The sequence below is a fragment of the Octopus sinensis genome, linkage group LG9 (genome assembly GCF_006345805.1).
Source record: "Octopus sinensis linkage group LG9, ASM634580v1, whole genome shotgun sequence".
Taxonomy (NCBI): domain Eukaryota; kingdom Metazoa; phylum Mollusca; class Cephalopoda; order Octopoda; family Octopodidae; genus Octopus; species Octopus sinensis.
In genome coordinates this window covers 96,126,908-96,144,192 of record NC_043005.1, presented here as the reverse complement: position 1 = coordinate 96,144,192, position 17,285 = coordinate 96,126,908, and the positions used below count along the sequence as shown (strand labels likewise).

The window sequence follows — 17,285 nt, the reverse complement described above, 5'->3', positions numbered from 1 at the left end:
AGGCCTATTTTGCCATAAATATTATTATGGGTATCAGAAAGTTACCCATAAATATTATGGGTATCAGAAAATTACGGCGAAAGCGAAAGAAAGGATAGTTTGTGGTTTCCCACAACCTTAAATGAAATTAAGGCCTATTTTGCCATAAATATTATTATGGGTATCAGAAAATTACAGCGGAAACGAACCGTTACGCGAAATGTAAACAAAGCGAAAGAAGGGATAGTTTGTGGTTTCCCACAACCTTAAATGAAATTAAGGCCTATTTTGCCATAAATATTATTATGGGTATCAGAAAGTTACAAATTCTATAGTAAAATTTTGTTGTATACCCAATTGAATATTAGCTAATAACCCATTTTCTACAGCGATGTTTGAACAAAAATTTTAATAATTTTATATTTTGTTGAATTTACCTGTATCTACCTGCAATTAGAGTCACTTTGTGACAAAAATTATAGTATAGAATTGGTTGAGAACATTTCATTAAATTATCTTCCAAAAATCACATTAATATATTGATAAATAAAAAAGTTATAGTTGTTTAATGAAACCAGACTAAATTTATGATTATGTTAGAAATGAATTGAAACACATAAGGGGTCAGAAATATAGTAACGAAAGGGTTAAGCTAAGAGATGAGAGTCAAAAAGGCCAGAGCAGAACAGGTTTCTTGCTCATCTACTCACATTTTAGAAGTGGGAGTGGGAATGGTTGAGTGAAACCAGAGAGTAAAGGGATGAGTAGGATAAGAGAGGAATGATACTGAGTAAGTTGCAGGGGTGGGCAGGGAAGATAAGTATAATACATAGCCATGGTTAAAAAGTAGAAACCCACAGGTTCTCATGTTTATATCTTGTAACTCTTTCCTGAATGATAAAAATACTGATAGAAATGGATGGCTGTTCAATAAATTTTTGTACAATTTCTTCTCCACTCCTGAAAATATATAGTCAATACGCTGGGGATACAGAAAACTTTGTTTTCAACTCACCGGTTAATCCAATCCAATTTAAAAACTCCACTGAGTGCTCGAGCACTTAACCCAGGTGGTAAAACCCAACGTATTGGAGGATGATCCCTTGTTGATTCAGCTGATAATCGTGCAAAACCTTGACAGTGATAAAATGTTGAAAAGCAAACATTAAAATCTTTAAAAATTCAAGTGATAACTGATCAACAGACATTATAATTATTTTCACTATGATAAATTTTCAATATTTTTTTTTAACCTTTTAACACAAAATTTATTAAAAGCAAAAAACTGAGACATAAAACATAGCTACTATACTTTGCTTCCCAATAATGGAATAATTGCTTGAATTTTATTACTTAAAAGGAAAATGGTAAATTATTCCCCCAGCAGCAATTTAACTGCAAAATACCACAAATTTAATAAAAATATATCAGTGTCCATTAGAAATTAATAAATTAAATACCTTGAAATTTCCCACTTTCTTTCACAGAAAACACCAAAATTACATTATCAGCTTCCTATAAATATAAATAAACTGAAGATGTTAGTATATGAAATTGAATATTGTTCAAGTAATATCTTAATTCAGTAAACCATATAACAGATGATTTATCTAACACTTCTCTACTATATTATTCTTATGTTTCAGTTATCTACAAATTTGTTTTGATCATATAAAATTGTAGGTGCTGTATATTATTTTTCTTTTATTTCCACAAGTAGCACAAAGTATATTGTTCTAAGTATTTATTTGCTTATACGAATATAGTATTGTATTTAGATACCTTCACCAGATTTTCAACAGACATAAGAAGAGACCACATAGTCACACAACCTGCAAAAGTAAGTTGTCACCAACCTGCCCGCAAATCAAACCATTTTAAACATGGAAGGATGCAGTGGATAATGTAATCCTATATGCATATCCCTAAAAAGATGAGATGGCTATGGCTGGGTTTGTTCAATCAACTTTAATACAGCAACTTCAAAGATTTGTAATCAAAATTAAGATTTAAATGAAACACTAAAGATTTTTTTTCCCAATCATCAACTAAATTAAACAACAGGCATAATACTATGCAATATAAAGTGTTGTAGAGGTGATTTGAAACCTCAACTACGAGATAATTGGTCAGACACCACAAGTGAACCACTATAGTTTCACATGATTAGTCAATTAATTGACAGATCAAGCACGAGGCTGTGGCAGGACATGGTTTTCTCAAACATTCTAGAATTTAGCTTCCAGTCCCCAATAAAAACCGTTTGGTGCACAGCTGATTTTGTACAATTTGGGGCCAACTGTATGTTGTCACATAGATAGCTTTCTATAATTTCAGAGACGTTTGTCTTTCCAGTCAGCAAACATATTTTCATTGTAATTAGCCAACACCAATATCTTTATGTCCAGCAATAAAAAATTTCAGTAAAGTGTTTGCAGATTTGCTTCAGTTATTATTCATGCAACCAACAAAATATATCTCCACTGACCAATTCAACTCAAGCAACTAGCCACCCTCATGACAAAGGTGACCCTCAATTTGAAAAAAAGCCAGTGATATCATGAAATTGGTGACACCTGACATTCATCTTCACCTAGCAACATCTGGTAAAATTCAACTCACGAAAAAGCCAGCAAAAGCTACAACAATAAACCCAACTTGTCAATCTTATGAAAATCAACTTATCACCACTACCACAACAATGAGATAAGATCAAAGGGGGCAGACACCACTGCTCATTACTTTTACCACCACACACCTCCACCTGTTGAAACTATGGCATTACAAGGCTATTAGCTTGACTATTAATGGCTTAGGCGTATCTTTCATCTGATCAAATTAACAGTCAAAACCAACTTTCAACATTAAGGAAAATTTTCTCTTCTCTTGAATGAATGATTCAGGAGCAAATTTTATCCAGAACCTTCCTGAGTTTGCTGTAACAGCCTGTATTTAATCTTTTCATATCCTTTCATTTGTGTGGTTCCAGCTGATTTGTGTGTAAGAATGGCAAAATCACCAGTCCTGTCAATTTCTTTTGAAAATAGTGATAGCTTAGCTATTCAGGTTGCTTTGTCCTTTGCTTCACCTGGAGGTCCTTCAATTTGGTTTTCTCAGCTCAAAACCAATTTCACAGTAAATAAAATTTCCTCAGATACCAATTTCACCTATTAGTCAGTGTTTTGCCTCGTGCTTTAAGCACTGAAGTCAAAGATTCGATTACCAAACATTTTTGACTCCATATTTTATCAAAGTATGAAAGTAGAAATTTTACATTCCCAACTGTTGAGAAGAAGAATGAGAGAATTAATAGAGGATAACCCACTTGAAGAGTTGATGTTGAGACAACTATTTTTCTTGCACCTATCTTCAAAATGTGCAATCCATGTTAAGGCCTGTAAGACAGCAGAGCTCTACTACCCCATTGGCAACTTGAAAGACAGTATTATGGTTACTTCCTCCTCAAATGTTTGTAATGCAGATACTTATCCTCCTCCCTTCATATCTTCTATTTCCTCTAAACTGGTGATTTTTTGTAAGACCCCCAAAGACAAAATTCTGGCTTTTACAGATAGACTTGCACAATTAGAATATCCTACATTTTCTACATCCTCAAATTCTTGTGACCAGAAGACTTCTAGAAATCAACTATTCAGTCCTCATAGGTGAATGTTTTGTTGGTATCATAACCATTTTGGTGTTAAAGTACACAAATGCATGCAACTGTCTTCTTTCAGATCGTCTACTCAACCACAGGAAAACAACATTGCAGGATTTCAATATGTCATATTTGTTTTTTGTTTGTTTATTTTTTTATGACATCATTTCCAAGCAGAATTACTATATGGTTTGGCACTTACACTGCCTGGTCAGATGGTAGTGGCTACAGCTAATCAACATGATCCTACCAGCTATATTCATTGTCTATGAAATTATATGGCACAGTTATCTCTGTTGATCAAAACTTTTATTTCACCCAACATCAATACTTGGGCTCACATTTTTGTACGCAACAATGCAGTTAAGCATCCTTTGCACACGGATTATTCTGGTCTACAACGTGTACTAAAACCTAAACCAAAATGTATGGTCATAGAGATTCAGAGGAGATGGGTGACTGTCAATGTTGACAGACTTCCATTGGCTGGTTAAGAACACTTGATCATATCTTTATTTTAACACAAACAAAAAAAGTTTTCTTTTTACATTTCAAAAAAATCTGCAGAACTTGGCCTATTTTACAAACTTATTCTTATATAGCCATTCTTTCTGCATTTATTCTGTGTTCAAAGCATATTTTTTCCTTCTTGCTCTTTTTGCACTTGTGTTGGCTTCATTTTATTGTTTTGTACTTTTTACATTCATGTAAAGAACTAGGAGAAGACTACTTGTGGTGTTGATTCCAAATCTCAACTGATCAGACACCTCGAGCAAACCATCATAGTTTCATGTGATCAACCAGTCAGTGTGAAGTTGTGGCTTTTGGAATTTAGCTTCCAGTCCCTTATAAAAACCATTTGGTATGCAGATGGTCAAGGATCGCCAAGGATTTCTGATTTGCACAGTTGACATATAGTTTTTAGGCCAACTGCATGTCAAACAGAAAGCTTTCTATAACTTCTGAGTAGTCTGTCTCTCCCAGTCCGTAAACATTTATGTTGTTCACTGTGTATAACCGACACATTTATGTGCAGCAAGAAATATTTCAGTTAAATGTTTGCAAATATGCTTCAGTTATTATTCATGCAGCCTACAAAATATATCTCCTTTTTTACCAGCTCCACATCACAGCAACCAAGACACCCTTGTGACAGCATTCTAAAATGAAGTTGCATGAAAGATATAAAGAAAAATACATTTTTTCAGCAATATTAAACACCTTCATCTTTGACAGAGATTATTCAATGAACATGATCTATTAGGAACATTTTTTTTTTAGTGATGCTAGAGGATCAAACTTCAGTCACACTTACATACACTTTCTAGCTTACAGGAGCCAACAAAATGTTTTTTCCTGCATGTGGTGTACAATAACTGAATTACAGTAACTATAGAATAAAAATTGGATGTGTAGATATATATTTTAGATGAAGTAATTTTTCACAATTGCTTTTAAGAAAATAAATGACAAATACAGCATAAGAAGCAGTTGATTAACTCCATACCCTAAAAGCTTGATTCAGTCTGGCTTCATTCTGTGGGGGAGTTGACCAAACACCTTTAGCTTTAGCTAAAGCCACATTTTCATGATTATTACTCTTAATTAAGAAGAAGCGAGCCCTCTTGAATAAATATTTCAAACGAGATGCACTACCTGTAATATATATAAAATATAATTAACTTGAAACATGCGTCATATCAATGTTTTAAATGTTAATACATACATGTTGGTATAAATTAAATGAGTATACTTACTCTCTGTAGGGGTCTCCTTGGTCAGTTCTGTAACCAACATTCTCAAATAACACCTTATTACAATCTATATCAGTATGTTAACTTTAATCTAGCAGCAATCACTAATTTAGTATTTATTGATTCTGATCACATGTTCAAACAATCGCATTTGTCTTTTGACAGTAAGCAAATTTTTTCCACTCATTTGTGGTCTGAAACACATTCAGTATAAATATATTTACTTATTCCTATGAGGAATCAGAACATGACTGACATGTTAAAATATTTTATAACAATAATATATCAGATGTCAGATTGAGTAAGATGTATATGAATATATATATAAATATATGTGGAATTTAGATATGTATCTCTACATTTTAAGTTCAAATCCCACCTATGATCATTGTCTTTCATTCTTCTGAGGTTGATAAAAAGAGTGCCAGGAGTGTTGGGGTACAATGGGGAAAGCAATATCTTTGACTATTCACGAAAATGGCAGATCAACATGGTTACAATCCCAAGAAAAACTTTTTTCCATCATATGCATCATAGGACAGTGCACCATGTCATATTCCAACACAAGTGCTGTGTTGCTTTCATAACTAAAACATTTAACGCTGATTGCTTCCATTCAAGCAACTGTAAGTATTTCTTGTATACCAACAAGAAATATATTTGTCAGGAACTCCCCTTTCCAACATTTAATCTGTGACAATGCAAACTAAGCAGTAACCACCTTAAACTCACCTGGTTATTCTTAGAATGAGAACCTAAGAATTTTTGCACACTGCCCTTAAACATCAGATTGATATAAAGATAAATATTGAAAAAATAAAGCATAGTGGTTATACAGATTAGAACCAGACAGTCAAAAGATTGTAGACAAGATTAGAACATGTAGTCAGCAGCACCTTCAAGATCTAGCTACATGATTTATGTTCTAGGTAATTAACAATTCCCAAACTAGGAAAGGCCAACATACGTCGTCTCTCAGATTCACTGTCATCACCATCATCATCCTCGTCAGCAGAATCTTCACTTTTCCTGTCCCATTCAATTGGGGAAATCCCTCTTTTGTGGTTTTTCTCCCTTCGAGGTTCATCTTTCTTTTCTTTGTCAGAAGGATCTAAAATAAGATTTGCTAAATTAAACCACAGTTGTCATAATGTTGATATCATTCTTCTTTTTTTTGTGATAATCAAAATTTTTGGTTACATATAATTGTTCAAACATCACCTAAGATAGCTTTTATAAGAACAAAAAGGAAAACTGCCAGAACTTCCCATTTTTTTTTCACTTTGCAGCTGTTAGTTTAATTTTACAATTAACCATTTTGTTATAAAAAGGTAAATAGAAGTGAGACACAAATATACAATGCAATGAAATTTCAACTTGAATTAGTGAATGTGAGAAGAATTCTAGATTTGTGTACGTGTACATGTATTTTCTTTCACTTATTTGTAGAATTCCAAAAAATATTGGATAGAAGAAAAATAAAGTGTTACCACATTGTAAACTAAATCATTTTCATGAAGCAAGGTCCATTTTGTCATTAGACAGACAAGCTATAATTAATCGGGGGGCGGTGGGAGATGATATGCTGTTGATAAACCTACTCCTACTAGAACATACAGTATATTTTCATCTACATCAGTGCAAAATCAGCCTATCAAGATTTTAAACTCAAAATTATGAGACAATAAACTAGATATCATACAGTAGTTAGTGTGAATCTCTACCCATTTCAACTCTTACAAGGATGCTAACAAAGGATCTTTGGTGTGATTGCCCAAGTTGCTAGAAATAGCAACCAAATCTCTAATAAAAGGGTAACAACATTATTGGGTTGGTGGTGAGCTGGCATAATTGTTAGCACACTGGGCAAGATGCTTAGCAGCATTTCATTCATTTTCATGTTGTGAGTTCAAATTCCAGAGCTGACTTCACTTTTCATCCTTTCAGGATTGATAAAATAAGTACCTGTTAAGCACTAAGGTTGATCTAATTGACTTAGCCATACCCACAAAATTTCAGGCCTTCTGTCAAAATTTGAAATCATTATTAGCCACTAGGCTACTGAAGCATATACATTCTGAGTTTAAATCCATGTATAGAAGCTAAAGTAAGAAAGAAAAGATAAAAAACTAAAATTCATTCTCTTAAAAAAATAAACTGATGCTTTATTGAACAAAAAAGTAACAATACACATATATAAAAAGCCAACAAACTTACAAGATTCCGAATTTGAGTCAGTCAAGGAAGTTTCTGAACTAGAAGTACCAATTTCACTGCGTGTATCATAATCTTGAATAACCATGGCATCATTGCCTGCAGCAGGCAAGTCTTCAGACTCTTCAGCACTAATACTAACATTATGTTTATCATCAGAATCATCTTCATAATGATCATCAATTTTATTCATAAGAAGTTCATCTTTAAATAGAAACATAAGTTTAGATCACATTAGCTTCATCCTCAAATTTGTAGCAATAAAAATTGAAAACCAAATAGTCTCAGAACTTCAACAAAGATAGCTACCTTCAGCATCTTTATCTAAATCAAGAGTGTAATCATCATCCAAGTCATCAAGACCATCATTGTCTCGAAGTTGTAACATTTCCTTATGAGCTTTTTCTGGTTTCTTTAAGACTTTCTTTACCTCTTTCCTTGGAACCATTTTCTTTATTCCTTTACTTGGTTTGAGATCTGAAGGAATTAGAAAGATTATTATGGTGAAAATATATAGTTCATATATCCACAAATATTGTGGGTTTGTATGTGTAAGTATCCATGCATATGTATGTATACACACACATACATGGTTTAAATTATGTCATAGGACTGATCTGAATAATCCAAGCACTAGATTCTCTTTTACAGCTTAGCTTGAATATTCTATTTCATATCCGCTTTGCTACACAGCTATATGTTGTAGAATTTGTTAAATGTTTTACTCCACCCCAAATAAAATTTTAGCAGATTATCCATTCTGGACTTTGTGGCAATGCAGAGAAATATATTTTTTGGCAACACAGACAAATCTATATTCAAATTAGATGAATTCATTTTCAAGAGTCAAGAGTTCAAATTACAAAGTAATTCATAATTAGCTTTTCTCAAACAAGCACTGACACTGACAACATTTAATATTCACAACGAAACTAACCTTTTTCCTCAACAGACTTGGTTTGTACTCTTGATCTTGGCTCTTTAACCTTTAGATCTTGTTTTACAGACAGACCAACACTAACCCCAGGTTTTGTAGTTGTTGCTTTTCCTTTTGACAGAGAAGGTTTGACTTTAGCAATTTTATTTGAAGAAATACTTTTTTGTTTGGCAAGCATTGCATGTTCTGAAATAAAATATTTGAAACTGTCTTACTTTGGTGCTATGTATGTATGCATGAATGTATATGTGTGTGTGTGTATATAACTTAGTAATATGTAAAGATAGCAACAGCTTTAAAAACATCTTTTGTATCCTTAGTGATTCAATGGCAGTTTTCAAATATACAATCATTACAGAAATTGCTTGCTTTCAAATTTTAAGACTCGATCTATTTTCATCATTGCTCTCATAATAACCCGCATTCTTTTCTTTTCAACATGCGTTGGGGGTATGCAGAATGCACAAAAGCATATTTTTACAAGTTCCTTTCTGATGCTGATTCATCTTTCTAGGTCTGGACTGAACCTGGATACCATCTACTACTATATCACACTCACATATTCAATTGGTTGCTGCCCATCTTTAGGATGACCTCACAAATACTATTAACCCAAAACTCTTATACTAATGAACTGTTCCACTGCCACATCTTTGAAAATCTGCATCACACAACCTATCCTTAATTGCCAGCAAGAAGAACGGTCCGTTTTAAAGTTCCTCCTGTCAATATAGTTGTTTAATATTGCTACACTCAATAAGAAAGAGCATTGCTATTGGATCATGTGGTACTTTTGGAGCACCGAATTAGTATAGTCAATATTGAGTTAGTAAAGCAAAAGTTTGGCAGGTGGTTGTTATAGAAACAAAGGAATGAGTACGAAGAATAAAAGAAAAGGCTGCAGAAAAGGCATGTACCTCTAACAGTTTTGGGTGGAGGCCAAAGTAGAGCAAACAGTGATAGAATTTCTTCTAATGAGAAGTGACATGAAAACATTGTTCTATAGTGGACCAAGGTGCGAAGGCTGATGCCAGCAAATGACTGTTCCACAATTATGTGAACGGCTTTCTTTTTACTACTAACATTAAAATGCGAAGACAGATATGAGAATAAGTCTACTGATATGGGTGCATGGAGCCCTCACAATAATCACAGCTACTCTTGGCAATAATGGTTCTTGACTCTAAAGCAAAAGCCAAGTTTCTTTGAAATGGTTATGACAATACTAAAGTTATAGCATAACATTTGAAGCTAAAAGAATAGCAAAGTGATACAATCCTTTAAGCTTTCTTAAATCTAGGTAATATTTAGGTTTTAATTTAGTTAAATATTACCAAATTATAAGATCCTCATTAAAAATATAATAAAGGAGGTCAATGACGAAAATACAACATATCTAGCAAGATATGTTGGTATCAAAAGACTATGGAAAGAAAGGATAAATACTGAGTTAACAATAGAATAAAAGTGTAGAGAATTAACCATGTTACTGATGAAGAAAAAATATCAGGGAAATCTCATCCTTTGAAAGTATCAAGAGTTTTATAAAAGGAGGAGGGTCTGGAGGTCTCCACTGAGAGATGTGGATATAGTGATTAGTGAGAAAATATTAGGTTTGTGTAGTTAATTCCAAGCAAGACACAAGAGAATTTAAAAAATACTTTTTGTCAAGCTATGTTAAAGGTTGATATTTGTTTTAAAAGATTAGAGACTATATGCTACATAGATTAAAAATGACTCATCTACTACTGCCGTTATTTAATTTCTCAAATGTTTATATATGAAATATCAGTGAAATCCAAAATTCATCACAGCTTTATGCAAAAGTTGATTGCATTTCCACAATACTAAATTCTGACAGACATGACACAAGCATTTGTCTAATGCTTGAGTTTAGAAACAAAGATCTAAAAAATTTGAATCCCTTAATTCATTCTAAGAGATAATACTTGAAGAAGTTGCCGTTATATTTATAACATTTAGCACAAGTTAGTTTGAATGACTTTATTCCACAAACTGAACTTATGAGACAACTTAAATTCAGTACGAGTCAACAAACTGTTCATCAGTTATACAGTAAACGGAGATTCAATTGTTTCAGTAATGAATATTCGGCTGTTCAATCAAATGAGTAACCTATTTAGTGAATTAGCATGTGAGCAGCTGAGTATCCCAGTTACGTGTACTCATGACATAGTCCTCAGGCAGAATCACTGTAATTAGCCCTTTAAACTACAGTTTCAATCCACTGTTTCCATCCACCGACACGATTTCACTCACAAGACATGGGTTGACTTGAAACTGATAAAAGACCACATGCCCAATATAATATGCTGTGGCATCAAATCTGGGATATTGTCATTGCAAAACGAACTTCAAAACCATTCTGCATTCATAACACTACAGTGGACTGGCAGAACCAGTAAAGTGACAAAATGCCTGGCAGTATTTAGTTGTGTTACCATTACATTTTGACATCAAATCCCACCAAAATTGATTTTGCCTGTCATCCTTCTGGAATCAATAAAATATGCACCAACCAAATAGGAGTTGATCTAATTGATTATATCCACCCTCCAAACATGAAGTCTTGTGTCTATATAATACAGCTACTGCTTACAGCGAAGAAAAAAACTCCCGTCCATCCATCTTCTCCACCCACTATTCCTGACAGGGTTATAAGAGATAGAGTCCTCAGGTACCGCCTACATAGGGTCCTATCAGAAGCATTTGTCATAAAACTTTCCAACTTGGGAATCTTCCCAAGCTCGACTAAATGAGATTATGATATTATCCAACCATCTTCTTCTTGGTCTACCCTTAGGTCTCCTGCTGGTTGGCTCAGCTTGAAGAATCCACCTTGCAATTCTTTCCCACAATACTCTAATCTCATGTTTGTAGTACCAGAGCTGTGGTCTCTCAATGGAGAGTAGTGGCCCAATCTGGAGAAATCCCTTGATCTCCAAGCCACACACCCTACCAAGTAACTCTAAACTTCTTTTCCTAGTTTTAAACTTTTTTATCTGAAATAATTCTAACTTAAGAACCAGTTTAAGTATAGAGATTTTAAAAAACACTTGCTTATCAAATCCTTCATTATAGCTTCAGTGACATGAAAAGGTAAAAAATTACTCAGTCACAAAGCCTTGATGTTTACTTACCTGGCTGAATAAATATACTTACTCATCCTGTCTACTACCTTATGCAAGAGATATGTGTTTTTTTGGTCACAGAAACAAAATACATTTAAGTCACATTACAATTTACTCAATTATGTTCACTTCCTAATCCTTTCAAAGTTCCCCTTTTTAATAAAAATTTTAATAATTGAAAGTACAGTGGCTGAGGCAGTTATGCTGCTAAACTATTGAGTCCCAAAACCTTACTACAGTAATTGCAGGCTTGTAACCCAAAGTCAAACCCCAATGACACTGCAACTGGCACCATTCAGCAACCCTCCCTCCATCACTCTTTTTCACAGACAATGTATCCTAGATTATAATAACCAAAGTTGCCTTCCTTTTAAAATATTAAGATGTAATATGAGACATTTGATTACTATTTCTAGCAGACCAGGCTATTGCCTTGACAGCAATAATTTTCTCTCTGCAAGGCTAATGCACATAATTCTACACACCCCAGCTTGCTCAACATATAAAACTGATTGTGCTCCTATTCACAGGTTAGCAGCGAAAAGAGTACCCAACTGCTCCAACAAAAGAAATCAATTAATTCTACTAGAACAATCATTTCTAATTTAGGCACAAGGCCAGCTATTTTAAGGGAAGGGAGTTAGTCAATTACATTAACCCAGTATTTGACTGGTACTTTATTTTATCAACCCCAGAAGGATGTAAAGAAGTGGAATAAATACAACAAAGCATTCTGTCTGACATGCTACTCCATCTACCCCAAAACTAATAATAAAAACTATGCTAATCAATAAGAATTACTTAATTCATATGGTTAAACTAGGTTATACATGATTGCAACTATTCCTCATTTTATTTGTTTCCGTAACAATGTCAGTATAATCACTTAACCTTCTAAGAATAATGTATCACATCACCCTCAAATCACACACTACCACTTGAAAAAACAAAACAGAAAAGGAATGACTACACCATTGATCACAGATAAATGAGATGAAGGTTGACCAGGAACTAAACAATGACAAAATGAATTCTTAGATCCTCTAATAACTTGGCTAACTTTGGTTTTTCATTTTCTTTATTAAGCTCATCACAACAGTACCCATCCTTTCTTTGACAATCCATAAATTTTCTAAGGACAATTTTTTCCCTGATTATTTTAAAGTTCAGCAGATTTGTTTACCTTTCTGTCTTGTGTTATTCTGTATTAAGAGCACCATCCAAGCACGATCGTTGCCAGAGCAGCTATCTGGCCTCCATGCCGGTGGCATGTAAAAGACACCATTTGATCGTGACCGTTACCAGCATCACCTTACTGGCACCTGTGCAGGTGGCATGTGTAAAAAGATTCGAGCGAGGTCGTTGCCAGTACCGTCTAATTGGCCCCATGCCGATGGCATGTAAAAGCACCCACTACACTCTTGGAGTGGTTGGCGTTAGGAAGGGCATCCAGCTGTAGAAACTCTGCCAGATCAAGATTGAATCTTGGTGCAGCCATCTGGTTCACCAGCCCTCAGTCATTCGTCCAACCCATGCTAGCATGGAAAGCGGACAGTAAACGATGATGATATTTCTCAACTATGTTTCCTCTGCTCCTTCAAAACCTAAACCAACTGCCTTATTACTTGACATGATAATTAATCCTTCATTATTGCTACCAACTGCAAAGGTATGGTTCTTTGCATAAGCAAGGTTGTTTCTCAAAAATATACAACAATCTTCTATTGAACCACTCATATCCAACTGTCTAGTGTTGTTTCAAAGCTGGCCTACATAGAGAGGAAACCTTGCATATGCTCCATCTACCTTAAAATACTACCGTTACATCTGTTAGGAATGAATTTCAGAGTTTGTAAACTCAAACTAATATTCAAAATTACTTAAAACTGTTAGAAATCAATATGTAAAATAACTGAAAAATGTTAGTAGTGAAATTCCATTATAAAGCATCTTTCAAAAGTTAGTTAAAAAAATATTGATATTCGTCCTATATATATATATATATATATATATATATATATATAGGACAAGGAGGATACCTCATGCCAAAAATAGACAAAACCTACAAAATGTGGTAGTTTTTCTCAATTTTATTTTATTTTCTATTAGTCTCTTTTTAAGCCAAAGCAAAGAACTTTTCTGAGCTATATAAGCACCGACCAATTTTGGTCAAAGTTTGTATAATAATAAACCTGTGAATAGTAGGGAGTTTAAACTTTTTGATTTTGAATACTGGTACCAAAGTAATGACTAAAGATGTATATTTTTGCCTTGAAAACGATGAATAATAGCCATGAAGCAGCCAATTTTTCCAAATTCAGCTTTGGCTATATGTAGTGCCAAGTAGTAGTAATAAGATGTAAACATGCCTCTTTCAAGACTTGCTGACTTTCACTAAATTCTTGCAATAGAAAGATGTCTATGAGGAATGAAGAGGTAGTGCCATGTTAATGTTTTAAAGCAGAGAAAGTAGGATTAATGAGCTTCAAAATAAGAAAAGTTTTACCTATTTTCCCTTCTGATGCCATTTCCACAATAAGATCATCATCTCCTGTATTTGCATCCAAAATATCATCTAGCACATTCACAACAGTGTCGTTTCCTAGGAAACAAAATATCATCCATACATATCAATAAAGATCAAATAGTCTAATAAATATTTTTCATACTCCTAAAGCAATATATAAAACTATAGTATAGGAGTGGGAAATTGTTGTTAATTTTTTAAGTATAAAAGTAGTATCAGTAAAATGTTATTTTACATGGAATAACAAAAAAAATCATGCATAAACAAAATAAAAAGATAAAAATAACACTAAAGAAGTTACTAAGTAGTAAAATTTTGAATTCCTTTTGTTAGTCTGACACTGAAGACATAATGCAACTTTAAGAATATTTGCTTAATTTAGTTAAAATAGTTGACAAGTGCTTCACACCTGTAATTTATTTTTCTCCATATTTTGGTATGGTTGACAGAAAGTAAAGGCTTTTAATGATTAAGTAGTAGACTTAATCCGTCACCTATTTTAACAGCACTACCAAGCCCTTGGATGCTGCTCTGTTGTAAGCATCCAGGCTAGGTCTCCAATCTGAGGATAACATCCTCTCACCAGTCTCAGAAACCCTGCAAAGGGTTGTGAATGCTGTCTTTCCTCTTCTGTCCAAACCATATAAAAAGAATGACTTAAGTACAGTTAAAAGAATCAAGACATTATTACAGGATTATGATGGAATAAATGAGCCCAAAGGCCAAGGCTTTACTGCCACAGCTAAAGAGAATGGTGAGGTTGATGTTGCAGGGAATAAAGTTAATTAAATTAACATCGGAAGATTACTATTTACACATTGTATTGATCCTAAAATAAAGATTTCAGTCAGTTTCAATGAGTATTTCAGTCGTTAAATTAACAGGTAGAGCTATGTAAACTAACATGTTTGATTCCACCATGCAGCACCTTGGGCAAGTATCTTTTACTATAACCTTAGATTGATCTAAGCCTTGAGGGAGAAATCAGGTCAATGGAAACTATGTAGAGGCCCAGTGGATGGACTATACCTATAATTCAAAGAACAAACTTTGTCAAAAACTGTCATGCTGAGTCTGCCTAAGCATTATGTTATGGGTACAATGTGTCTGTGGAATATTCAGCCACCTACAAGCTAACTCATGATTGAATAACTGGAACCTAACAGAGTTTTAATTTTTATGAATTACAAAAATATGCATCATTGCTTACATCTGATAAGTAGTAGTAATTTAGAAGCAAATTTGTAAAGATCAGATGAAAAATAAACTACACTGCTAACTAGTTGGAAGAGAGATGTAATCATAGAGGAGTGTCATGTGTGTTTGCAAGTGTGTGTATAATCAATAATGACAGAAATCAGTAAGGAAGAACAGAAATGAAGAATATTAAATTGGATGATGAGGTTGTCTTGAGAGACACTGAAAAAGTAGATGGATATATATGATAAGCAACTTCCACTGTTTTGGACTATATGGTAACTGGACTGAGAGTTGATTAAGAGAAAGATTTAAGATGGTGAAAACGATATAATGATGAGATCAAGCATAATGGGGGGAAAAAAAACTAATGGACAGAGAAATACAATAGTTTCTTATTAAGGCAAAAGTTAATTCTTATTGATAAGTGAATTATACTGACTTCAGTATATTACTGGTGCACAATAAACTGAAAATGAAGAAGACCAAAGGAGAAAAAGAATTCTAGAAGGGTTTCAACTAAGAAAACAAAGTAAAACTGTATACAGTAATATGCTGAGTACAGTACTCTATTTCAGACTCTGCCTCTTAACAGAAGACACAACTCAAGTAAAATTTTGGAAAGTGGAATGCAGTTCATTTAACCCTTTTGCATTCGGATTTCTCTGTTAAATGTAATGCTTATTCATTCCCAGTTTTATCAATGGGAATTCATTGGCTCTGGCCAGATTGAAGATAAAACAGGTAGATTATTTTGGCCAGATATGGCTGGTTTAAATGCCAAAGAGTTAATCAATCCCACTAATTATTTGATTTATGCTTATTTTTATTGAACATAAAAACTGGCTTCAGTGGAAATTTGAAATCAGAACAAAGTAATACGTAAGCAAATCCTGGAAGGAATATTTGCATTTCTGCTGCTCCATCACCCAAATACCAACACTACAGAGATTTCAAGCAGCAAAGAGTGAAATGGTGTATTAACAAACTTTCTCTTTGCTGGCACACAATGAAACAGGAGTAAAATGTACAATAGAGTATTCATGCCGGTGGCACGTAAAAGCACCCACTACACTCTCGGAGTGGTTGGCGTTAGGAAGGGCATCCAGCTGTAGAAACTCCACCAAATCAAGATTGGAGCCTGGTGCAGCCATCTGGTTCGCCAGCCCTCAGTCAAAATCGTCCAACCCATGCTAGCATGGAAAGTAGACATTAAACGATGATGATGATGATCACAGTTGTTATCTTCCAGTTGTGTGTGAATGATTTTAGCAGGAGAGTGGCCAACAGGACAAAGAGAATTGACCAGCAGAAGGGTGAAAGAGAAAGATAACTAAATAATGATTTGAATTCAGATAACAAAGAGAGCTGTGGCCATTTATTTTTAGCTTGGATTTTTGGAACTACTCGTCCCATATTCTAGAACTTAGGATAACCAGATAAGATTTTAGTAAACTAAATGGAACTTATTTTGCTGTTGTGATTGCTGAAGTTGATAATGCAAATAATTTTTCAACTGCTCCTGCTAATGTTATTGTCATTGTGCTAATGCAAAACTCAGAGCTTTCAAACTGGATGACCACTATACAATTATGAAATAGTGAAATAAGACATGATATTCAGCTGTCAAAATTATTTTTTTCTATCTCTACCTTGGCTAGCTTCAAATTTAGCAATACAATCTTACAGCAATATTTAAAATGTTCTTTCTAAAAAGTAACAAAAGTTGTAAAAAAGAAACAATATTGCTTCATAGAATGCAGATTTCCAAAGGGCATATCGAATGTGAATAGAACAGAGGTATTCATCTGACTGAACTGATCCTAGTACATTACTGATCTTTATTTTATCAATCATATACTATAAT

General features: G+C 33.8%; 1 protein-coding gene across 10 annotated transcripts in view; it reads right to left on the bottom strand.

Annotated features, from left to right (window-relative positions):
- Window positions 1-17,285, bottom strand: part of LOC115215619 (YTH domain-containing protein 1) — a 71,598-nt gene that overhangs the window by 27,134 nt on the left and 27,179 nt on the right. For 4 of the 10 annotated variants that reach the window (XM_029784849.2, XM_029784846.2, XM_029784845.2 and 1 more), the window contains exons 2-9: window positions 14,201-14,296; window positions 8,543-8,728; window positions 7,915-8,082; window positions 7,609-7,809; window positions 6,359-6,502; window positions 5,145-5,293; window positions 1,440-1,494; window positions 995-1,112 (exon numbers count right to left, since the gene is read on the bottom strand). In XM_029784849.2, the coding sequence (XP_029640709.1) occupies window positions 995-1,112; window positions 1,440-1,494; window positions 5,145-5,293; window positions 6,359-6,502; window positions 7,609-7,809; window positions 7,915-8,082; window positions 8,543-8,728; window positions 14,201-14,222 (1,043 nt within the window). In that variant the 5' untranslated portion in view covers window positions 14,223-14,296. The remainder of the gene's footprint in view (window positions 1-994; window positions 1,113-1,439; window positions 1,495-5,144; window positions 5,294-6,358; window positions 6,503-7,608; window positions 7,810-7,914; window positions 8,083-8,542; window positions 8,729-14,200; window positions 14,297-17,285) is intronic. The other 6 variants (XM_029784851.2, XM_029784848.2, XM_036506180.1 and 3 more) reach the window with 4 other exon arrangements.